At 37.7% G+C, this 25,598-nt stretch overlaps 1 protein-coding gene across 31 annotated transcripts in view; it reads right to left on the bottom strand.

Annotated features, from left to right (window-relative positions):
• Positions 1-3,656: 3,656 nt before the first annotated feature.
• The window catches only part of INPP4A (inositol polyphosphate-4-phosphatase type I A), a 188,054-nt gene continuing 166,112 nt past the window's right edge, over positions 3,657-25,598 (bottom strand). For 29 of the 31 annotated variants that reach the window (XM_043519853.1, XM_043520562.1, XM_043490550.1 and 26 more), the window contains 7 exons: positions 24,382-24,505; positions 23,381-23,507; positions 21,657-21,797; positions 20,984-21,081; positions 17,475-17,587; positions 16,720-16,874; positions 3,657-6,668 (listed from right to left, as the gene is read on the bottom strand). In XM_043519853.1, coding sequence (XP_043375788.1) covers positions 6,536-6,668; positions 16,720-16,874; positions 17,475-17,587; positions 20,984-21,081; positions 21,657-21,797; positions 23,381-23,507; positions 24,382-24,505 — 891 coding nt within the window. In that variant the 3' untranslated portion in view covers positions 3,657-6,535. Of the gene's footprint in view, positions 13,292-16,719; positions 16,875-17,474; positions 17,588-20,983; positions 21,082-21,656; positions 21,798-23,380; positions 23,508-24,381; positions 24,506-25,598 lie in introns of all 31 variants that reach the window. The other 2 variants (XM_043490596.1, XM_043520062.1) reach the window with 1 other exon arrangement.

Genomic DNA, 25,598 nt, shown 5'->3' with positions numbered 1-25,598 from the left:
AAATGGAAAAGCACCAAGATTGAATCCAGTTCAGCTGACATGATCACATGTCACTGTAAGACCTCCTCCTTCATTACCTAGTAGCTAGAAGTCAAGTACACAGGAAGGGTTGCAGGTAAACAAACCCATTCACAGTTCATTGATTCTGAAGCACCCTTAATGGCTTCCATTTAACATGTATACAGCAGTAATACCAGTTTATATCTTATTCTCCTAACACAGAAATAATACATGCAAAGAAATAGGATGACCACACTCAGTAGATCATAAGCTTTGTAATGATACCTTACTAGAGACCTTCTGAATAAAGCATATTCCAGGTACATCATATTCACACTCACAAGCTATTTCCATAAACATATGGAGTGCAATGTCACAATAGGAACTATACATCAAACAACAAAGTTTAATATTGTCAAAACTTATGAAAAAAGAAGTAAAAGATGTAGAGCCGCCATTATACAAATAATCTCTTATGTCATCAGCTACTGCGAACCTCCACATAATAGGCCACAGACCCACAGATAATTGTTGCACTACCAAATGGAAATTTGAGGAGCAGGGGAATAGAATCACAGGGAATGAGAGTTGTAGTGACATAGCAAGAAATCTGTCTGCACTTTAAAATAATTTGAGAGAGCATGTGAGTACAATTAAACTTGCATTGAGTCTTCCCAGTCACAATTTGAAGATCCTTCAGTTCACACCACCTCTAATAAAATGGATGATGATGATGGCAATGGTGTAGTCAAACATGTTTCTTTCTCGGACACTGGAAGGATGGGAACTCACCTTCTTAGACCAAGTAATCAATGGATGAAATCTCATCAATAGAGAAACAATATGGTTATTACAAAACGAATTAACAAATACAGTGAAAAAGACATCTTCCCTAAATGGCAGAATTCCAAATAAAGACAGAACATATTCAGACAGCATTCCCCACAACACCAAGCACATACTTGAACACTTACCCATGAAGTCACGTAGCAACATAAGCAAAAGTTACATACACATAAATCTACACATTCTTTTGATTGGAAATCTTAAATAAGATTTTAATTTTTGTTAAAAAAAAGAGCTTTGTATTTCACATTAAACCTATTTTTTGTGGTTTCTTATCTTGCCCATGCCATATTGCATCAATTTAAAAGTTTTCTTTTATCAACACAAAGGCACCTTTAAAAGATTCTTTGAACTGGTAAAGGGGTTTCCCTGTTAAGCTATTTGTGCCTCCAGTACTATATAAAACCTTTCTGAAGTGCAACACACATCCTTATAAAGAAGGCCAAATTCTCTCTTTGACCTATATGTTCACACAAAAAAGCAGTGGCCAAGAGGAGAATCAGGAGGAAGAAATGGTATCCCTTCTGGTTTCACGCCAACCTCAACTCAGGAGTAGTAGTTCCTAAAAGAGGTTTATGTCTTGATCCAGGGTGGTTCCACAAACCTGCCACAGCTCAGAATACTCCTGTTCCTGACAGGAATAATCTGCACATGGAAAAGCATAACATGGGACTGCAAAGAGGCAACATTTGGCTCTTACTTTTTTTTTTAAAGTTGGTCTTTGATGATGTCAAGTTTCCCCCTTTCCTCCCCATCCATCAAAACACCCGGATACAAGGAATAAGTAGCAAAGTTTTACTGAAATGAATGAGATACTTATGTATTTGATCTTGTAGGACTGTGTATTAAATCTGAACTACTGTCTCTGTGGATTCTTTGAAAGAGCATAACTACATCAAACAGCGGTGTAGTTTCATTACACAAATTCCAATCAATAAAACAATTGCACCGTTAATATACTTTTGTAGCATTTTGAATGCATACTGTACAAAATGTTATACCTAATTTTTTCTGTTTGCTTAATCCAGTTCCATAAACAACATTTATGCTACTGTTTTGATGGGACCGTGTGCTAAGAATTTGCATTAATGTGTAGAAAGATAATGTGCAATGGGTGCAATTCTCTACCAGTCAGAGGGCCAGCATAAGGCACAAGAACCACTTAGCTCCCATTTAAGCCGTAGCCCAAGGGCTTAAGTGGTGCATCAGTCTTGTGCTGTCTGTCTGCACAGGGGTGAATTACATCCAACCAGAATATGGAAGCTCTTGTGTCTTACATGTTCTCTTATTCAGTTATACATAGGATATATTTTCAAAAAGTAGGAAACTCAACAAAACTCCAGCACAAATCAAGATTAAACTTCATCCCACAAAATAAAGGAATTCAGTATTAAAGTTCCATCTTCATCTGTAACTAATCCTCTCAGGCTTAGGGACCATTTTCCAATTTATACCACACAATATCTGAAGCCATCTCAGAGCCCATTTCCCTAAGCACAGCAAGATAAGCTTGTGGTGGAAGTGTGAACTCTAGTCTTATCTTCGCTGCAGAGTTAACTCAGGGTATCAACACCTGAATTAGTTTAGCTCAAATGAGCGAGGGCACACAGACTCCACACTGCGCAAAGCGATTGTGACTGCAGCTGATGAGTGATGCTGACTCAGGCTGTAGCATGTATCCACTCTCAGGCCAGCCACCTTGAGTTAAAAGCTCCACTGCACTTGAGTTAAGGTTAGTGCGTGTGGCGGGGTCTCAAGTTAGAGACAACACTCGAGTTATAACTTGAGTTAACTCAGCAGTGATGTCAAGCCTGAGATATCCTTGTTTCTCTGGGTCCACATCAAATCCAAAATGGTATTTTTATACAGATTCCAAAAATCGTGTTAAAAAGGACACAGATAAATACTATTTCATTATACCTAGTTAGAAGCCTACTAATGATTTTTTTGCCTTCCACCAATCAGGAATTTTTACACTTGGCAATCATGATTTCTTTCTCCATTTTGGATGATGCTGAACATCGTTTGGTTGTTTTCTGCTACAATTGTCCTTCCATTGTGAGTAGAAAAATAATCTTTCCAAAAACAAATACAATTGCATTTGCCATTCCTCAAACACTCAGAGACAAAGCAAAAAATAACAAGAATGAACATGAAAAGCTTTGCTTAATTCATGCAGAATTTATTGCAACTGAACCAAAATGAAGTTCACGCACTCAGAAGGCGCCCTGTTCCCCTCAAGATCTAATTCATATGGATGGTGAGGAAAGGGACTTGCAAGCAGGATGTTTGTACTAAACAATGAATGCCAGTCGATTCAGGGCAGGGAACTAGCAGAGGAAACAGGGAGTGATCAAATAGATAAAGTTGTTCCAGGGGAGAGCTGGCTGCAGTGGAAGCAGGAATAAGAAGAGAAGAGATTCTAGAACAGAAGGGAAGCAGCAAGCAGAGTGAGGATGGATTGGGAAGTTATTAGAGAAACTAGGGAGATGCAGTGGCATAAACCACCTCATTTAGCTTGTTTGCTAAATGTCACTGTGGAGTCTACCCAGAATATTGGACCAAATTTGTGTCTGGTTTAACTACACTGATGGCTCTTCTGTGGCGTACACAATGTTTTAGCAAGATCTAAAAAATAAATAGTTCCATTTTATTCATATAAATGTGTAAAACATATCCATAAAAGATCCAGTGCCTTCCCCATTAGATAAATGTTATCAGATAGGTCAAGTCTGGAGCCAAAGACCTTGAAAGTATTGATTTAATTTATCTTAAACTGATGCATTTAAAAACAAGTCACCATCTCAATATTCTTGTCAGTTTTTTATTGTTTTTCATCCTAAAGACAAGCACATTTACAGCATACATGGATTGGATGAACTAGGAATATATAAAACACTAACCATATGTTTATGATATATTAATACTGCCCAAAAACAAATAAATAGAAATATTTAAGTGCACAAAGCCTGGCAAATACAACAGTGTTGGGACAAAACAGTATTGTATTATACAATAATTTTACATATATAAATGAAACAAAAGGCAACTGTGCTGTGGGTGTTTTCACAGAACATACACAGAACATACTTGGCAACATTTTTTTAAAACCTTAGTATGTTTTATAATTTAAAAAATGTACTCAGAAAGAACATTAGACAGAACTTCATTTTACAATAATCCTTAACGTCTTTCCTGTGCAACATGTGAAGGTTCCTATATGTTTAAAGTTTCACAGTTTTTCTTTTTAGATGAACTGCTCAAAATCTTACTGTTCAATATGCCCTTTAAGCAAGCCTATTTAGGTGCATGTAATAACAATGTTGTATATATAAAATATTAGCCGAATAATGTTGCTTTACATGAAGTACATAGAAATTGGAATATTCTCCACAAAATAATGCAGTACTTAAGTTTGGTGTTCCACCGCTTTAAAAAGGTGAGCAAAAAGCATGCACATAAAGAGTTTTGGAATTCTTTTAGATTAGGTGTGTATAGAAAATAAATAAAGGTCACTATAATTTAGAGTGGATTTAATTATTAAGAACTCCATAATACTAGTGAACAGCTCTAGTAATTGTAATAACTCTTTTGCATTATTCCCCCTCCAAAACTGAACACAGAGTTCCAGTGTAACAATGTAAGAATTTATATTTATGCTTAACTACATGACTGAAAAATATATGAAATAAACTGATCACTAAATGTCACCATTGAGAAACTCTGAGTTCTACAGAGTACAGATTACATAAAAAGAAATGTGGTGTTTATTAACGGAATAGGGATTGCAGATTTAACAGAATGAATGGAATAATATAAATCCAAAGGATCCTTACTGAAAGTTGTTTTTTTTTTAAATATGTATTTGTTTTACACATTGTCAAAAAACAAACAGGTTGCTTCATTTGGGATGAACAGAGCCAGTGGAGTTCCCAAGGACTGTTTCTGCTATAGCCATGAATTAATTATTCAAAACAGGGACAGGAAAATAAATACTTTTTACAGACTTCTAGACATATGCATATCTTACACAGTAGTCGCCATTTTGTTATCTTAGTAAGGCTGAAATAATAATAAAAAGCTAGTTCAGCAAAACAGTCTAACTGGCACATGTGACACACAGTTAAATGTTGAACGGCAAAAAGCAAAACATGAAAACTACGGTACTTAAAACCCCCAAAATTTATGTGGGAGCAGAATGAACATGATCAATAGAGCAGCAAGAACACAGACGAACACCAGGAACACAGAGAAAGAAATAAGGAACTGCCACACACATACCTGGCTGTTGCTATTCTATTATGAATAAACTGACCATATTTCCCATTCTACTTCCCAGCCTACTTCCTTAAAATCCAAGGGGGAGTGAGTACTTGACTATTGTATATTGGGTTAAATGTGGCTAAGGAAAATTAATCCTGATAAAATCTGGAAATTAGTGTTTACATTCATTTTTTAGAATGCATACCCTTTACAGAGACTGTTTTCAAGGAGATCTGTTGAACATTTCTTATCGGATGCTTATCTGGTCACCTTAGTCATGAGATGGAATAAGTATGAGATTTTAAGACATTAACAGTTACTTTGTATCAAAATAGGACATTGCTAGATTCACCAGAAATATATGTTACAATAATCATAATCCCTGCGCATTATTCTGACAGAGCTCAGCTGGGCAAAATGCAATGCTAAACAGAAAACAAATTTTTGTTATGGAAGGATTTGGGCAGTGGTGGGCATTTATAGAGCATCGCTGGGTTAGCAGATATTGAAAATATCAACAAAATTTTTAGATACTAACACGATTGACCTGAAGTGATATAAAAAGCCATGGAAAAATGTGTTACTTAATACACAATACCATGATATTTACTGACTTGCCTGTTATGCTATAAGTTACACTACTGTAATGGGGAGATAAAACTGTATTTGAATTTTACAATATTGTTTGTTAGCATTCACCACTAATCAAATGCAATCACATAAGTGTTCGAAAAATTTAAAAAGTTTCTGAAATCAAATAAGGTGATTGTGGGTCCAATCCTGAGCCCACTAAAGTCAATGGGAGCTTTGGATTAAGTTGGAGCAGGATAGGACTTCATGTCAGTATCTGGCCTTGTACATTACTAACTCCATGTATGAAAGACAGCATTATATATACAGTAAAACATTTTAAGCTCCTGACTTTTGTGTTGACATTCTTTTTTAAAAATTAAACTGTTGTTGCTTGATTGTAACAATTCATTCTACACTCCTCCGACTGCCCAGGGTCCAATTAATTTACTATTTACAATGTTGAGGTTTTATTCTCAGTTTTAAAAAGTATTATGAAAAGCTTACTCTCAAGTCAACTCAGTATAAAAAGATATTATGTGAAACACCTGCTAAATATCATTCATAAAGTCCTTGACGATCCTGGAGGTACCAAGCTATTTCCATTTAGGTAATTATTCAGTGCTACAGTATTTGTGCATTTTACATACACTGAAGGCTATTTAAATGGACAGAGTCATCAAGCTAAGGTGTCAGAATAATCTTCATAGATTCCAATTCAATAAAGTAACATGCTCAATATAACCTAGTAAAATGTACAAAAATTGGTTATCTGGTCTCGATGACAAATTCATATATTAAACTAGAGTATATCCCCGTGTTTTAATGGAACAGCTAATTACAGGACACAGTATGCTTATGTTTCAACTTTTCCATAAGTTCCTTCTGGAGGCCTGTAATGCTTTGGGAAAGCCTTCAGCTGCAGGGAATTAAATGCATACTTGCGACATCCAACATTCTTCATTGTATTTTCTCTTCGACAACCCTCACTGGGGAAAAAAACAAGCACAAAAAAATGACAGCAGTAAAAAGGAAAAATAAATAAATAAAAGTCTTAAACTAAGATGAAATGAACTGGTTATTTCATAGCATTAAAAAAAGTTGATTAGTTTCAATGGGTGTTTGTGGATCATTTGCCATTGCAAATATTAAAAATGGTGGATCATTAAACAATGTTATTAAGAAGCACATAGAATGGACACATGCTATGTTTAATTGCTAGTTTTGCATTTCTAAAAAGCAGCAGTGTATCTAATGGAACAAACTTTTATATTTGAGATGGTTTCATGTATTTCAGGATACTTTTACTGTGAAGTTTAAATGCCATTTCATTGCACATGGAATCCAAAAAACCTGCTGAAATAATTTACTAACAAATTAGCAGAACTGTACGTTGAAAAAGAAAAACTGCTGATCTCTGAACAGAATTTTTTAAATAATTTTATTGTCCCCTGTATGGCAATATTATCAAAGCTTACTTAAAGAGTGAATACAAAAATAATGACTTTTCAGATAACTTTGCATGCATAAATTAATTTGAAAATTAACAAACTGTACTAGCAGAATCTAAATCCTGAAACGGCAGCTTTGTATGGGTGCAAAAAAAGATTGGCTGCATGTACAGTCATCACACAAAACTGTTCAGAGTTTAGATTGCAAACCTAATGTTATGCAGTTGCTCTATACCAGCAGAGGAGGCTCTGTGCTATAATGAAAGCTACCCCAGCTATAAGGCTTCTATATAATGGTTCTGAAATCTACCGCAAAGTTCCTTTGATTGTATGCAAAATCCTTGTTTTCCAAAAACAGACTTACAAAGAGGAAGCACTTTTTAAAATATGTAGGTTATAAGTTAAGTTAGATTCTCTTGAGAATGTTTTCTTCTCTCTCTACTAGAGAAGGTAAAAAATGGATAATAATAATGGTTTAATGCTCTAGCTTGATGGTGTAATGTACACACCGCCATCTTACGACTGAAATGCTATATTATTCCTGTTTTAAAGACAGATAAAAGCAGCATGTAACATACCCCAGATAAACCATAATGACTTAATTTAAAAGGTTGGTTTGGGGTTTGTTTACCTTTTAAAAATCTTCTTCTAACATTGGCTCATGCTCATTGCTGGGTTTATTTGATTTTGATTAATTAAACTGGTTGTAATTTTATTTGTTGCCTGTTTTAAATGCATTTAGCATTCTTAACTTTGTCTTCTAAAACCACCCTATTTAAAGTTTGAGGATTGCCTACTACAAATGTGCAGTAACTGTTTTTTATAGTATGGATCCCAATATGTACATTACACCATTTTTTTTGTGTCTTTACACAAAATACTGCAAAAATTGTTACAGCCAATTAAGTGAGTGAGATATATTGTGAAAATTTCTTTAATATATTTTCATGTAATGGACTTGAATTGCTTCAAAGGAGCCATTAAAATACACTTCCATAAAAGATTTGCTTTCCTTTTCTTGGACAAATTGTTTTTTTAAAATGTAATTAAAATATTAAGTTTAATTGTGCAATGGTCTATATTATTATGCTCACCATTTTTACAAGACTAGGATAAATTTTGTACAGAGTAGGCTTTGTGAAATCATTTGAAAACTCAATCTGCTGAACATTATTGTCTGCTGATCATTGTATGTAAAGTTATAAGATTTGGCTGTATAGCATTGTTATACATGTTTCAAGGTTAAGAAAAGCAGGCCCAACCCAGTTTTTCCAGAGACAAAGACATATTGATACCTCAGCCAAGTGTTAAAGAGCTATCACCTGCTTAAGCAGCCATTCTCCAGCAAGGGGAAGGTGTGAATAAGAAATTTACATTCCATCACAGGGACTAGTCAGATCTCATGTCCACAAAAGACTACTTGTCGCCTGCACTTCAGCTGGGGGCAATCCTCAAAGGGAGAGGGTGATACAAGAATGATGGCTTGGCTACACTTGCAAGTTAAAGCGCATTAAATCAGCACTGGGCTCCCTAACTCCTGAGATGTCCACACTGGCAAGGCACTTAGAGCACCTGAACTCTGCAGCTGGAGCGCTCCTGGTAATCCACCTCCACGAGAAGCATAGAGCTTGCTGCGCCCCGGCTAAAACAACTGGGTGTCAGTGTGGACGACGCGGTGCATTACTATGCTGTGATTGGCCTTTGGAAATGTCCCATAATCCCCTGAAGTGAAGTGATCACTCTGGTCATTGCTTTGAACTTGGTTGCTGGCATGCGGATATCCCCTTTCAAAGCTCCGTTCTGACAGCTGGCTGCTTCTCTGCTCCGGGACACAAAGCAACCATTACTGTGGAATGCTGCTGCTGTTGCTGAGGCAGGCGTTCGTGCGTGCATGCATGAGTGAGAGAGAGAGGCGGGGGGTGGGATGGTCTGCTGCTGTCTGAACTTACAAGACAGCATGCTGACACATTCTCTGCCCCCCAAAACACACCGTCTCTCCCCCCACATACACACAACACACTCCCTGTCACACTCCACGCCCACACCCTTTTGAAAAGCATGCAGCAGCCACTTGCACACTGGGATAGCTACCACAATGCACTGCTCTCTGTGGCGTTGCAAGAGTTGCTAATGTGGCCACGCCACTGCACTTGCAGCTGACAGTGTAAATACACGGCAGCATTTTCCCTGCTGCTGTCTCCGAAGGCTGGTTTAACTCCCAGCTCTCTACACCTGCCACTGTAGCCAAGCCCTGAGAGATTGTGGCCTCCCATTTTCCTCTTTCCTCCTTCATCTCTGCTCATAACATCAACGACTCTCAAAGAACTGAACTAAGGGGGCAGGGTCTCAGGCTGAAAGTAGACCCAGCCAATGAAATTTACTGCAGCGTATGGTGAGACAAAACCTTTTGCTTTTAAGTTCACTTAGCTTGTTAAGTTAAGTATTAGCTTGCATTTTACTCTTATTTTCTTTTGTAACCAACCCTGACTTTTATGCATCACCACTTGTAATCACTTAAAATCTAATCTTTCTGTAGTTAATAAAAACTTATTTTATTGTTTTATCTTAACCACTGTGTTTGGATTACAGTGTGTGGGAAGCTCAATTTGGGATAACAAGGCTGGTACATTATCATTTTCCTTTGATGAAATGACAGACTTCCTATGAGAAGGGTACTGAGCAGTACAAGATGCACATTTCTGGAGGAACAAGGCTGGGACTAAGAATTTGTGGATGTCACCCTATATGTAATTCATGAGTGACTGGTCAGAGCACAGATGTAATTTATCTGGGAGTGATTTTGAATACTGAAGGCTGTGAGAGCAGACCAGGACTGGATGTTCTGACAGCAAAGAAGGGTAAAAGACACCCAAGGCTAGAGAATTAAGCTGTTCAACAGTCCAGATTGCACCCTGGGTAATGTCACAAAGGGACAGTAGCATGGGACACAAACCAGAAAGTTAAGGTATTCAATGGTAAGTTTAGCACTGTTCAGAATTCATCCCATCATGACTAGTTATTGCACATGTCTGAAGTGAGTCACAGTGATGGTGCTGCAAGGGCTTTTTTCCCCTCCTGTGAATGTGAAGACAAGATATAATACGCTGTCACATATCATCCTCTGTGCCAGATTTTTAACTGGTGTATATACCATTGACTTCAATAGAGCTATGTCAGTTTATACCAGCTGAGGATGTGGCTTACTGTTTGACTGGAAACAATGGTGACCAGAAATATTAATTCACAAGTCACTTTTTCTTTGATGACCTAATAGTGAACATAAATCCTTATTTCACCACTGAGATTCCTAGACACAACTGAATGAGTTAGTAACAGCATACTGCACCAACTGGTATCAAGCTTCTTTAATTTTATTATTTTTAGTCCTACCTTTAATATAACCTTAAACATGATCTAAAATATATTTTGATATGTGACCACAAAGGCATAACAGTAATTGGTATTTTTACCTTAAATGTAGGGGTTATCTTTACCTTAAATTAATTAAAATATATCTCACTTTTACCCTAGTACCTGTCAACATTTAATTAAATGAATATGAAAACTCCTACCCAAAGGTAACCAGCTGAATTATAAGGTTACAGTATTGCTCCTTCATGCCACCACCCAAAGTTACTAAAGAGTGTTCTAAAATGCAAAGAATGGAGATCTTGTGCTGCTTAATATGTCTCAACTAATGGCACTTATGTTTATTACGCTGTCATTGATATGACATAACTGTCATCTTCTCATTCGAGATCCTACGCAAGGGTTTCGATCGAGCAAGGTGTCAAGTACTCCTATGAAGTGCTGAGCATCCTCAACTGAGCATCCGCGGAGTTCACTGGAAGTTCAGGCACTTGGCACTGTGCAAGACTGAGACCATAGTGAAGAACCAGAATCTTAACTTAATTATGTGATAGTTTTTGTGAAGAATTAATTTCTTCTGATTGAGGTATGTTGGCAGCGTGCAGTAAACTTCTCAGTTCTGGAGACCCGAGTTTAAATATAGGCTAGGTCACAAACAAAGGATAAAATCTAGGCCCAAAGAAATGAAATTGAATTAAGCAGGCCTTGGGTTTCACACAAAGTAAGACTAATCGGCTTCTTAAATTAGAGTTCAGTCTTGCAAGATGATGAGCATGTTGGCCCCGATCCAGCAAAACATTTAAACATGCTTAATTTTAAGCACATGAATAGTCGCACTGACTTCTGTGGGTCTAGTCATGTTCAAAGTTAAGCACATACTGTTAGACTGGGCTAGCGTGCTCAGCACTTCGCCGGACCAAGGCCTTTGTCCATACTGGATGTTTATTCACATAGTAAAAACACAGAATTTGGCACAAAAGGCAGGCTGTTCAGGGGACAAATAAGGCTGGAATCAGAAGTGTGTGAAGATCAGGGCTTAGATGCAGTGGCAGGGTAATTTATACCTGCCACCAATTAGCTGTGTATTTTCCATTGCTGGCATGCCATGGTTTCAATTCCATTAGCAATAAGCTTTCCCAGACTCACTCCAGTATCTTTTTATAAAAATTAAATATAAATAAATAGATTCACTTTTTTTTTTTTTTTTAAAACAACATCAGAGGGTATCTGGGGTGAGGGAGGGGATGGAAACCAGGAGACATTGTATTATACGATTTGATTTGGTGAAGACAAAGAAAATATAGCATGTACTTTCTGATTTTGTTATAACTGGAAATTAAACATTTCCTGAATTTAAGAGTCTATTCTAACCTCAAAATTACATAGCTGCTTTTTCATCTTGCATTATTATTGGTCAGAAATGCTTCTAAAAACATTATAATGAATGTATCAGTTACAGCTATCTCGGCTTTCTGAATGCTGCTATGTGCCTATTTGAACTAATTATAATAATAATGATAGAAATTACATATTAACTCACTGTCATCTATTTACCTACCTAGGTCCTTATGTGGCTCCCATAACCATAATATCTGTGCAGCTAGCAAATATTTAAGAATAGAAATAACAGTAATACTTTGTCTATTGTCACTGCACAAAACCCAAATGCTTTGGCTTCGTAGTTCAGTGTAACCATGCTAAGGGAGCTAACTGATATACCTCTTTTCTTACCTGGTATATTAAATGTCAACGTAATTAACTTATAAGTTATTATCCTGATTCAGAATTCTCTTTTTTATAGTTTAAAAATGGAGCATCTTTCCCCAAGGAAGAATAAATGGACAATTGATCACTATCAGTCTCTTTTTACTACATACTCTCCTTTTCTGAGAGTCATTCACTTAAATAGGTTACAAAAATGTATACCTGTAAACATAATGGAATAATACTGCATGCAGTACACTGCAATTCAAGGATTTTTTTTAGTGGGTACAGTATATGCTACTGAAATAGATTTAAACACGAGAAAGGAACAAGACTATGGGTTCTGCAAACTGCTTACTACTGTAATTTAGCTATTATGCTTTGTAATGGAAGTAGAAAGGTGTCAGATTTGTTTATCTAGGTACATCTGTTATAAACCCCACCTATTTATTTTAAATTTTTCTCTTCATACCTCATAAAAATGAAAGGCAAGGTTAGCATACATTTAAAGATTATACAAAAAGATACAAATTCTTTTCAGACAGAGTTCCTTTCTCTGGAATACATGAAACAAGTAACACAAAACTGTATATATGAGAGAGACTCTTAGATCTGAAGGTAAGAGAATATTTGGTAAGAGAAATGATCTTCAGGCCGCTAAGTAACGAGGTAACAGCCAACTTCAGGATATGTTACAAGCACTGAAAGCATAACAATGGTTTTAAACTTTCAATACAATTCCTCTGATAAAATAATTTGATGTATATTTACACTTTAGTACAATAAAACGTAAAATTGTAAGGCATAATAAATGTATTCTTGGCAGACATTGCTATGACACATTCCTTTGTTCAGCATGTATCAGGTGGCAATACCTATAGCACTTTTATCTATTCTGTTTTTTAAGCTTGTCTTCATTTGCAACGAATGGGCCACCAGGTATGCTACAGCTCAGAACGCACACACAATCAGTAATTGGGGCTCAGAGCTAGTAAAGGAAAAGAGTAGAGGAGGCTGGGTCTAGCCGAAATCTCGGATGGGCACCAAGCACTCAAGTTCTTCTGGGTGCTACCTCCCGTGTTCCTATGCTGTGAAAAGGAAAAAATTTGGGAGAAGGAAAATAAACAGAAAGAAGCAGACATGCAACAAATGTATCACCGAGCTGGGAAAACAAGGTGACCAAATGTGTGAAAAACATGGAAGAGCCCACAACAAAATCAAAACTGGGAGGAGAGGGAGTAATGCCCAAAAAATCACCCCAATTACAGACCAAGAGAGAAAGGAATAAAAAGAGAAAATAAGAAAAAAATACTGTCGTCTACTGAAAAGAAATACATGTAGGTTGAACAGAATGGTTTTCCATGTTCATTCTCAATTGGCCAAGCAATATTCCATGCTGCCCTGCCATGCTTTCACATGCTGCAAAGAAATGGAGCTCCGAAAAGCAACCTGAACATGAATAACCATTGTAATATTTGACCATTTCAAACATGCTTCAATATGAGTTGCAGTGAATTAATTCAACAGCCTCTGATCTGTCTGTTACAATGCAACAGATCAGATATTGTGCTTCAAAATGAATTCTACTTGTCCTCAAAATACTTTTCAACACACACATTTGGGCAGTGTTTGATTTATGCAACTGCGGACATGGGCAATGGGGGAATCCCCAGGTCTCAGAATAATCATCTCAAAATGGACCCTCGCTGCCCAGACTGTTTTTGAGCAAAGAGGGCCAACAGCAGAGAACACCTGTCCAGGTTAGCTGAGGTTTCTCAGCCCAGCTCTTCCTTTTGTATCACTAATCTGTTCGTACTACTGTCCTTTTACAATGCGCAAAGCCACAAACACCTGCAAGTTTGGGACCTAATCTTTCGAGTATCAAGTGCCTCTGTGCAAGGTGCTGAGCAAACTCAACTCTCTTTGGCAGCTAGTAAGATCTCAAACTTCCTGGAGGTCCCTCAGGTAAGCAGGAATGATGTGGACAGAAGAATATCTCTGTCTCCCCAACCTTTAGAAAGAGACCAGGCACAGGAACATGCCCACAGTAGCTTCCCCTGCCTGGCCTGCTGCTGGTGAAGAATAGTGGTGGATTGAGGAGGAGTGTATATGTGAAGTTAAGGTACGAAAAGGTGAACGTATTTGGGATAAGTGGGTGGGAATCAATATGTATTGGGGGGCAAAATAAATGGAGGGAGAATGCTGGGGAGTAGATGAAGGGAATGTAAATGGGTTTTGGGTGTGAGTAGGGGAGGCAGTGAATGGAGAGCTAGAGCTGAATGGAAAATGTGATCAGTGTTAGAGAGAGATTAGACTGAATGGGTTGGGTGAGGGACAAGGAAAAGATTTTTGATCTTGAAAGATAAGAGGAGAAGAAACAGTATATGGGGAAGGAGAGAGAGAGAGACGACAACATGAGGGTAAAGAAGAAGGAAGGAGGGAAGCAGCAGCACTGAAAGTAACAGGAAGACATACATCAAGGATGAAAAACAGAACGGAAAATGAAGAGAAGGATGGGAAAAGGAAAAGAAAGAACAAAAGCACAGGAGATGTAGGGCTTGTCTACACTTGAAATGATACAGCAGCATGGCTGCACCACTGCAGTTGCACCACTTCAGCAGAAACGCTACCTATGCTGACAGGAGGGATTCTTCTGTCAGCCTAGGTAATCCACCGCCCCGCGAGGCAGTAGCTAGGTTGACAGAAAAATTCTTCCATCGACTTAGCGCTGCCTATACTGGGGATTAGGTCAGTTTAACTACACCACTCATGGATGTGGATTTTTCACTTCCCTAAGCAACATAACTAAGCTGATTTAATTTTCTAGGGTAGACCAGGCCATAGGAAGTCACCTCTTTACCAACTCATGTAATATAAAACTGAGTACCACAGGCATCCAGGTCAGTTACATTTATCCCAGGCTCATGCAGACACTCCTAAAGAGCAAAAAATGCTACATTAGGAACATACTAGATTGCGCCTAATAGTACGTGTTTCATTTGACAAAGTGAAATGTTCATAGTGAGAATAACTCTACAAAGGAAAGAGAAAGGGAGAAGGAAAGTTCCTCACTAATCTGGCACTTGAATGTGACCTAAGGCTAACTGCAAAATTGCACTTTAAAAACAGATCCATTTCCCTCCATGTTATCCTTTAATGATGGTTAGTACCATTGAAAAGATCCAATTTAGCTATACTAAAAAGGAACTATACTGCTGACGGTGATTAGATCCAAATACCTTGGATGACAGTCAGACTTTGGATCTGGAGGTGTCTGGCTTTATTGGCCTTTTGTTTGCTATTGTGTACAGAATTTCTGCCATATAGTATTTTGTAACATTTTTACTACTTAAGGTGCTGTGTCAAGATACCTCAGATTCTAACATCAAGGGATTGCACAGGTTTCATACATAGAATGAATGAGTCCACTATTACAAACCATTAAACTAAGTGAGAAAAAGAAAGACTACTAGCAACCAATCAAATCTAGGAGTGAAATCATTTAAAAAACAAAATTTACCAGAGTAAGAGGCTGTAGCTGCTATCATGTGAAGTATTTTCTTGTAGGCAATTGAAGATTAAGAAAGGGTCAAATAGCAAAAACATACAGAAAGGATAAGAGAATTGAACACTTTAGAGAATTTGGTGAGAAGACACACAGTACAATACGTTCAGTAAGAGTGAATGTCAAAAACAGGACGCAACAGCATTGTTGAACTACATTAATAGAGACTAAAACTTGATTTCTTATCCTTTCTTTTGGTATGTGAAATACGGAGTTTTCCAGCAGTGCTTGAAACAAGGCATTGAACAACAATAAACAGATTTTTTTTTTAGTATTTAACTCTGCAAACATGTCTGCTGCTTCAGAATACAGAACATTGTTAAACTGATGAAAACAGAACACTGACAGGTTTTGATGGGGTTTGGTTGCTGTATCATGAAACACTCAGAATGACAATTTGCCCAGTGAGCAAACTGTTTCACCGCTAAGGAGTAAGCATAGCAAACCAGTGCAACCTGCAGATGCGTACCCTTCACGTAAGAAAGAAGAGAAAGGTCATCTCTGAGAAAACCTCCTAATCAAAAACTAAATTAAAAAGATAGCACCATAATGGCAGCCAAGGGTATGTCACAATCATTGCGACTTTCAAGTGGACATTAGTTTTCTATGCTCAACTGGTAGCTCAGCACTGACAGTCTGTTTGAAAGTTCTCTCTTATGTGCTTCTTTGAACACTTCCAATACATTGTCGAAAACTAAAGGTTACAAATTGTTTCTTGCCCCTTAAAGAGCACCTTGTGCAAATTCGGCAATAATCAATTTTACTTTGCACAGGTCAAGGAATTTAAGATTGAAAGAGAGACAGTCTGATAGCCAGCTATAGCCTGTGGGGTTTATTTTACTTTATTTTTTGATGGAACTGATCCTTTCCCAAAAAGAGACAACCACTCATCTGCAGTTTACATGGATCCTGAATTAGAAATAAGTGACTAGTGAGCAGTCCAACTCTTACCTCCTCATGCACTCCAGTGCCTGGGTGAAGACCTGAGGAGCCATTCTATGTTCATGCTGCAGGATCAAACACTGCTCTAGAGTCACTGACATGGCTGTCCTGTCCTTGGCACTTTTACAACTTGTAAATCGAACACCGTTTAGTCTCCGGCATATCTAGAAGTGGGATACACAATTCATTATTTCTTCTTTGTGGAAAACACTCTGGCTAAGAGAACACACTTATTTTCCCTCTCAAATTGTATTTTGCATCAGCTTACACTTTAGATCTCCGATGTCAAAGTCTTAGTATTAGAGACAGCGTGATGGAACCACTGTACCTTTAGTTACTGGTAGTTGTGGGAAAAATTTCACCAAGATGGTAATAAGATTTGTCTTTACTTTTGGACAGAGCTTTTAGATAGTGTTTTACATTTTTAATCTAGTGATTTCTGACATCGGCTTGTCAGACTGGTCTCTTATTCTATAGGCCAGAGGAGAATGGTGAGAGAGTCTATGTGGAAAGACATCTTCCAACTCTTCCACCAAAACGCCCACTAATAGCGGTGTGAAGAATTTATTGGATTTAAAAGTGGATGCTTTCCTTTCCCACTTTAGAGATTTGAGTAGGGGCCACTTTAAAATTTAATTGGAAGTCAACTGGGAAATTTGGAAATATAGGTTACAAAAATAAACTTGAAAGAAGAAAGGGGAGTATATACTGTACATGTACAAAACAGACTGTCAGAGCATGGCAATAATCAGAATGATAAATACCTCAGCAGCTTGCCAAAGAATATCAACATTCTTATTTTTTCTTGCATGTACATTCTGTCCCAAAAACCTTAACAGTTCAGGCAGGCACGTCTGACTACGAGATCGAGGTAGGCCTACAAAATAAAAACAACTCCTACTCGTTGGTGGCCATTGGTTACACAATGATAACTTCTCAGGGCTGAGCTGAACTATTACATGTACCAGCTAGAACCTCAGCCATGTTCTCTTCAACTCAGAGCTTTACAACTCTAAACTACTTAGCACTATTAACAACCCAAATTAAAGCTTCATTTAAAGCTAAACTAAACTGCATATATATACGGTATATTCACAGGATTTCAGTCTCCGGGAATTCGGAATCTGACTGCAAAGTAATCACACAGGAAAACAGGATCAGTTTACTATCCTATATGTTGGGTTTCATATTTCCCTCCTCAAGAGGCCATATTGGTTTGCACCTGTCCCTGCAAGAACTCTGGAAATCTCATTTTACATTCTGCCCTCCCTTCAATGTCCAACATCACAGCATCCACAAACTTTCAGATTCCTGTCAGCATTATTCAGGTGGTCAGAGAAGTCATTACTGAGCAAAGTCCCTGCAGGACTCAGCATTCTGTGGATTAATACTGAACTCAAATTAATTAAGGTCTTTGATTAAACTCCTACTGAAGGAAACTGACGGCTCTTCAAAATGCCATGGAAATTTCACTGGTCACCTCTTTATAATCTAAGTGTTATATATCGTTTAGTACACAAGTATCAAGGTCCTGTAAGCAATTATTACATAGAATGACGTTGTACACATCCTAAAGCTGCAACTGGATAAATGAGGTGATATATACTGTTAGACAATTATTATCTGAAAAATAACATGCTGTGAACCATGTGATTCAGTTTTTGGACCATGTCTCTTCTCTCAGATGGTACCGGGCACCAGCAAGCTGTGAGAATAGCTACTCTTAATGGTCTGCCCTGCTGGCTCCCTACACAGAGAGATTGCCTGCTGTGAGGAGGGTGTACATTCCAAACGTTTCTCAACAGGCCAAGAGGATAAAATGGAGGTGAAACACACTTCATATCCTCTCTCCAACCAGGAGTAATTCATGCACTTGAAATCCTGAGGAGCTTAGATCTTACAAGTCTGGAGGGTCCTGCAGGAAGTTTCTTCTGGCAATAGAAGAAAAGCAGAGAAGTTGCTTTTGGGAGGCATTGACCCTGGCTGATGCTTCCTGAGTCTCCATTTAAGTAATCTGTGTCTCACAGAGCACTTCTTCCCCTGAACAAAGGACCAGCAGTTTCGCCAATGGTCATTCGTCCTTTGCACTTATGCAGTTGCTGATACCAACCATCTGCTTTGCAGCCTGACATCAGCTGGGGAAATTGTTAAACACTTTCCTTGCTTTGCCTGAGCTGGACATGGGCTCATGGAGAATAGTGCCTGTTTCAGCTTGTAACCCTGCTCAAATACTGCCACTATGTGCTTGGAATAGAAGCAGGAAGAGAACTGCTCTCACTTCCTTCCCTCCTGTAAGCATACATCTGGTTTTAGCCCAGCTTTTCATAGGATGTCCTAGAAACTTCTTCTTTAGCACCTGAAATGTCCCAATTTTTCACATCACTAATCAGAGTATCTGGTTAATGTATAATCACAACACAGTTGTTCAAGATGTATTGTAATACCAAGCAGAATTTATTCCTGATAAACACAGAGCAAACACTCCAGTGGCAGGAAATCCAGTGTGATGAATGGTACTTGGAGTGAAGAGAAAAGCCAAATGGGTATAGACACTATCAAAGCTGTTCTTTTGCTCAAAGTACATATTAGTGACACTTTTTCAATGTTTCAAGATAAATTTACTCAGAACATTAAGTACTGTAAGAAAGCTTCTAGTGCAGAAAATATGTACATGTTGGTATTGAGGTAGAAGCTGGCAGTATGGCACCAGACCCCACTTTTTACAGTAAGATGTACTTTTGTCATTTGAATGACTATTTCACCATGCTAAAGACACCATCAGAGAGGTGTCCCAGGGTTTTAATTTGGAAAATATCATACCTCCTTCCAGCCCCTCAAAAGGACACAAACAAGTGAGAGAGGAGGACACTCTGAAGGTAAGGGGAAGGACAATGAAAAAAAGATGGAGCTGCAGTGAGTGTCAGAAAGATAATAGGGAAGATCAGAAGAAGATAAAGACTGGTGGACAACAGGACACGGTCTGTTCTTCCTAGCTTAGTTTGTCTCTCACAGGGGGACGAAAACAGACTGTAGGATAAGGAATGCTCAGGAAAGAAAGAGTGAGAACTAGCAAAGCAGGAGACAGAATTAAATGAGCCAAGGGAGAGAGAAGGGAGAGGAGTGAACAAAACAGAGAGGACAGAATTGGAGAGGGAAGAAAAAATGACTTGAATAATTCCTCACACAGACAAGAAAATACAGAAGAATGAAGAGAGAGAAAAAAACCAGAAGGAGATTGAAAGTTAATTATTTTATTATTTAACATGTGGCACCAAACTATTACATTAAAATCAAATGTAGTTTTTGTAGGTGAAGTCGTCACAGAATGTGATTACACAGGATTAATGGGAACTTGGAGACTGGAGGCCAGATTCTGTTCTCAACTGCACCAGAATAAATCCAGTATAACTGAGAATGCAATCTGGCCCCTGACTGTGATTAAAAAGGTGGGCAGCGTCCCATATTCCTCTGTGCGAAGGAGGAAGGGGATAACATGCCTTAGTTTGGGGAAGGAGGGATCTCCCTGGCATTGTTACCGGCCTTTTGAGAGAGAGAGAGAGAGAGAGAGAGAGTGTGTGTGTGTGTGTGTGTGAGATGCAAATCCCATAAATGTGGTTTGGAGCCCAGTGGTTTTTGTGTATGAGGAAAGGTTGTGACTTCAAAGTTGTGCCAACTGACTGCTATCTTATTTTGTGGTCCCATGCAAAGTCCCTGCCTCCAGATAAAAGAAAAGGAAAAATGTACAAGAATTTTGCCCTCATACAGAGTGGAATTTTGACTTGTAGCTTCCACACCTGCTCTAGCAACTGGTTCTCCACTCTTTAAAGCAACCTCACTGGCTACAAATGCTATCATTTCACAGGAACTTAAAAGGAAAGGCAGGAGGAATGGAGTTTGTCCAAGGTGCAGTGTCTCAATCTCACAACAGACCATCATGCATGTGGAGAATACTACCATAGCAGCAGGCAGAGTTTCTGCCATAGTACCAGCTGTGAAAATATTCACTTGTCTAATTTTCCCCCAGCAGTCATACATTTTATAAGTAAATATACCACTGAGTGAAGGATAAAAATTGAATCAGAGTGAGCCTCAAATCATTTTATACAACACTATTTAACTCTGCAATTGCAACACATAGTTTCATCATTGCTCTGATGCCATTGATACTGCAGTAGTTTCAACATTTAAACAATTAATTTGATACAAACTAGTCAGCTATTTAAATGAAAAATACTGTACTAGGTCTACCTGCTATAAGTTACTGAGTACTTACAATCATCGGGCAAAACTTCCTTGAACTGCTCAAAATAGGAATTCAAACGAACTAAACTCTCCATATTAATTATTTCTTGTAACGACGTGTCTCCAAACCTTTCAAGATGAGAAAAGGAAACAACATTAGCCCAGAGATACCTTTACTCCTTTTCTTTTCTGACATTTAAGCATGAGAGGGTGACAAAGATTCAGCCTGTAAAAATCCTGAAAGTTCAAACCTCTACTCAGACAGTGAGGAGTACAGTACACAAAGCTAAAGAGATTTATTCCAGGAATAAAATTATATGTAGGTGCGCACACACACACACAACTCAGGCTATGGCAGTTAATACTTAAAATCTTGGTTTCTCTATCTTTCAATATTAAAAGCCCATTTATTTGGAAATTTCAAGTTAATTTGGATTGGGAAAATACCATCTGAAACTTTGGCCCTGTTGTCTTGCCAGAGACAGGTAAAAGGGGTTCAAAACAACAATGATCAGGACTAAGGAGAAGGCTGTAGTCACTGATCCAAAGATATATGACTGAGAAACAAGCTTTTATTTATCCAGCAATCATTTTCTTTTATGACAATAATGCCAGGTATTCCATCATCGCAGAAATGTATTTCCAGCAGGGTAAAAGATTATCTAGCATCATTTAAGGTTGAATTTTTGTGATTGGATATGTACTTCTCTGCTAGGGTTTGCTGCTCATTAATTCCCACGTTGAAAAGAACAGGCTGAACTCTCAGTAACATGCCGCTCTGAATCTCCCGGGGCAACGAATCAAACAAGGCGCTTGGCAAAGGAATCCTCACATTAAATCCATCACTTCAAACAAACAAACGGAAAATATTACAACTGAGACATTTGCTTACTGATCTGTATTTTTAAAAATGCGACACTTTTTCAAAGAATAATAGCTGAACATACAGCAAATTATTAATAGGGTATCAGAGACATGCTAGTGCTTTTAAGCTTCGTACTGATTAGAAAAGAAAGCAATTTAAAAACTGCAGCACTCAGCTTATGTCCTGATGTATTTATCTTTTGTGTTTTATCTGTTTACCTCACTGTTAAAAATTAGTTTTCATTTAATTTAGTACTGCAGAGTGCAAACAGCTCTGGGAGAACAACCGGGATGTTAGCATGCCTCACACATCATCAACAATCTGGTAATTTTGATTTCAAAATCTTTATTACTGATGATGATACAGAAGCAAGAACCACCCACTTGACTTACAAGCCCCAGGTTGAATTTGCAGGACTGGTGTTTAGGGTACATGTAAAATGGGCAATTTGTTAGGGAGGTCAATGAAAGAACAAATATGGTATTTTTACAGTATTTTTCTGACCACAATGGTATTTTAAAAAGCTTTCAAGCACTGCGCTAAGGAGCTTAAGAAAATATTGCATTAAAAAAATCAGTACATTGTCTTACATTGGATGGAGGGGGAAAAAAGAGTATTGTTTAGGCCAAATTTGTAATTTTTAGTGGACAAAAGCAGAACACACAAACAGCAATTTCCCCTCAACATAAAGCTAACACAAAAATTACAATTTGGTTTTAGAAATGATGCTTCATTTTCTGTAGTCTAACTGAAGGTGAAAAGACATGCTTATGTCTATATTTAATGTCCCCAATATCTTGTTTTGCCCTTGTGTTGGTTTAAAATCACATTATTTCCTGTATTTTTCTTCTCTTATTGAGCTAAAAGTACATCAGTTAAAATCTCAACTAAATTGTAAAGAAACACATTCAGTTCAGCGAGGGTCCTGCCCTTCCTAGCTAAAGCCCTGATCCCGATACCAGCTCCCTATGGGCAGACCCCTGCATTCGTGCAGAGTCCTGCTGATTGCAATGAGACTCCGCATGGATGCAAGGGTATGCTGGTATTGTGCCAGGAGCAGGACTGCAGTCTAATTGACTAGGGGGCAGGTTGAAGTGTCTGATTCAATGTGTTGTTCTGGCAGTGTGAAAGCTTTGCTATTCTCACCAGAATAATGCTGTAACAAATCCTAGTGTATATTGGAGAACAGCCTTTTGTTAATTCAAATAGACTTTTTATTTTTTTATCTTTTTAAGATGAGACTTCAAAAAATGCTTGAAACCCTTGTGATTATGAAAAGCCAGGACAATTTAATATTTACACTTGATAACAAATTTTGTCATTTTTCTGGCTTCATCTTCTTATGCACTTATCAGTTTAGCTGTTTAATTTTTACTATTGCTATATTTTACAATCAAGGTCAGCTTCAAAATCATTCGGTTTGAAATGTTGGGATTGTAAAATATATCCAGATATTGGCTGTTTTCCACCTGAGGTTCGAGTATATTTTTATCTTCCCTTCTTCAAGTCCCACTGCCCCCCTTCTCCTCCGTTTGGGGTGTGGTTTTTTGTTTTGTTTTTTACCGATTTCCTGTAATGACTGGCAGCATGTCAGCAGATGCATTTGAAGTGGCCTGAGTTACTTTAAAGGTTACATTTCTCAAATCCATTATTCCCAAATTCATGTCCTCCAGCATTGCCAGCTCTTCACCTAAATCAAGGAGCAGAAAAGTGGATTGCAGTAATTACTTTCCATGAATAAACAATTTTCTCTTATCCAGTCTCAAATACATACTTGATATGATTGGGGTTCACCAGCATTATGAAGAAATTAGGAGACCCTTATCCTTCAGCTGGATCTACCTGGATAGCCCCTTGCCTCCAGGCTAAAAACCTTTGACATTAATGAGCCTCCCACAAACACAAAGATAAATAAACGTTCATCTGATTGCAGGACTGGAGTCTTAATTGGCTTTTTGAATCTTGGTAAAGATGGAAAACACATCCATGGCTACAACCTTAAAGTATACTTTATATTCTTTTTCCATTGATAAATAATGTTAGGAAATACTTCAGAGGCTGGTCATATCCATAACCACGGTATTCTGTCTATTTGTCATCAGCTCAAAAAGCATTAATTCCATACTGCACAGTAGTATGAGTGGATACTGGATTTATTCATAGAGTCATAACTCCTAATACCTCTTCAGTCTCTCTTTCTATTATGTATTTAAGGAGGTTCAAGAAAGTGCAAATTGTATTTTTTGCAAGTAGTTCCTCTTAACATAGTGGAGTTTAATTCCATTTCTCTTCAGAAAAGAACAAGTATGTTCAAGTAACCAAGTCTTATTTTATGAAATGTAAATCATTTAAATGAAAGAAATACAAAGCTTCTATTTCAAGAGCTGACTAAATATTTAAACTATAATTTTGTTGTATGGTTCAGTTCAAAATTCTTTTTTCTTGCTGAACTGCAAATTACTCCAAATCCTGCACACTCATTTTGCAACTGTGGCCTATATTAAGCTGAACTTGTCAATTCATAAATAATGTCACCCGCCTTGACCCATGTAGAGTGATTTTACCATATGTGCTCAAAAGGCTTTCAAACTGCGCCAGCAGACCAATGGTGTAGAGCTGCCTTAAGAATCCATCATCATGCAGGCAGTTCCTCAGCTTAATAATAAAACCGCAAATAAGAGCTGTCAGCTACAGAAGAGAAGAAATACAAAAGTAAAATAACTCTAGATAATATGTCTCTCTAATCCAAAATGAAAGCATCGTAATATCTAAGAGATGCTGTAACAGCTGTCAAACTGATATTCTTTTTCTTTAAAAGTGACATGCCTTCCTCACAGTTAAAGAGAAATATTAATAAAAAATGGGAAATATTTTATTTGATTTACAGGGATTCCTGTTGCCTTCAGGTCTATTAGTTTTGTTCCCATGGCCAGTTGTATTAGAATCTAGGTTTTATTAATGAATCTCCAAGATTTTCTTGGAAAACAATTTCAAATAGAGGTGTAAAAGACATAACTTGTTTTAACTCTGAAACTTAGATTTAATATTAATAACAAAAATTATTCCACTGACATTTTTTAAAAAGTTTAAAGGCTACAATGTCTGTTTTTATTATGCAAACATTTCCCTGTAGTGTTGTGAACCACAGAACACCTGCTGACTACAGTGGAAGCAGCTGGTGCTGAGCACTTCTCAGGATCAGGTCCCAGTACTGTGATGGAGTCTTAATTCCGTGTTTGTAACAACAAAGTCATTTCCAAGGCAAGTGACTGATGCCACTAACACAGGATTATGAATTCACTGCAGAATTAAGCTGAAGGAAGGAAGTTTGATTTACGAGGGGGACATTATTTTTATTCAAAACAGATCTTGTTAACAGCAGCAAGTGGTTTACAGAAATTGCCCATATTATCAATTGCTTTTTGTATAAAATAGTCTCTGAATTGATCCCCATATGAAAATTCCTTTGGGGATCATTTAGGCTGAAAGATGGTGGCTAAGGGCTGTTTGAACTATTTAAACTAGATAATGGTTACTGTAAAATTAAACTTCATGATTTGGGGTTATTAGACAAAGTATAACTAGAGCACCAAGATTTAAAATCATAAGGAGTATCTGTAAGGAGAATTTGAGTATGTTTTTTTCTATGGCGTGCAGTGAGTTAGTAGAACGAACCTCCAATTTAGCTGACGTCAAGTAGCACTGCTGTGTTTAAGCAAAGACTCTGCGACTATGACAGGGCATAGAATAATCTACTTGCCTACTCACCAATGGCAAAGTG

Source organism: Dermochelys coriacea, chromosome 1 (genome assembly GCF_009764565.3).
Source record: "Dermochelys coriacea isolate rDerCor1 chromosome 1, rDerCor1.pri.v4, whole genome shotgun sequence".
NCBI lineage: Eukaryota > Metazoa > Chordata > Testudines > Dermochelyidae > Dermochelys > Dermochelys coriacea.
Note: the sequence above shows the minus strand (reverse complement) of the source record. Positions and strands in the feature narration are given on the sequence as shown.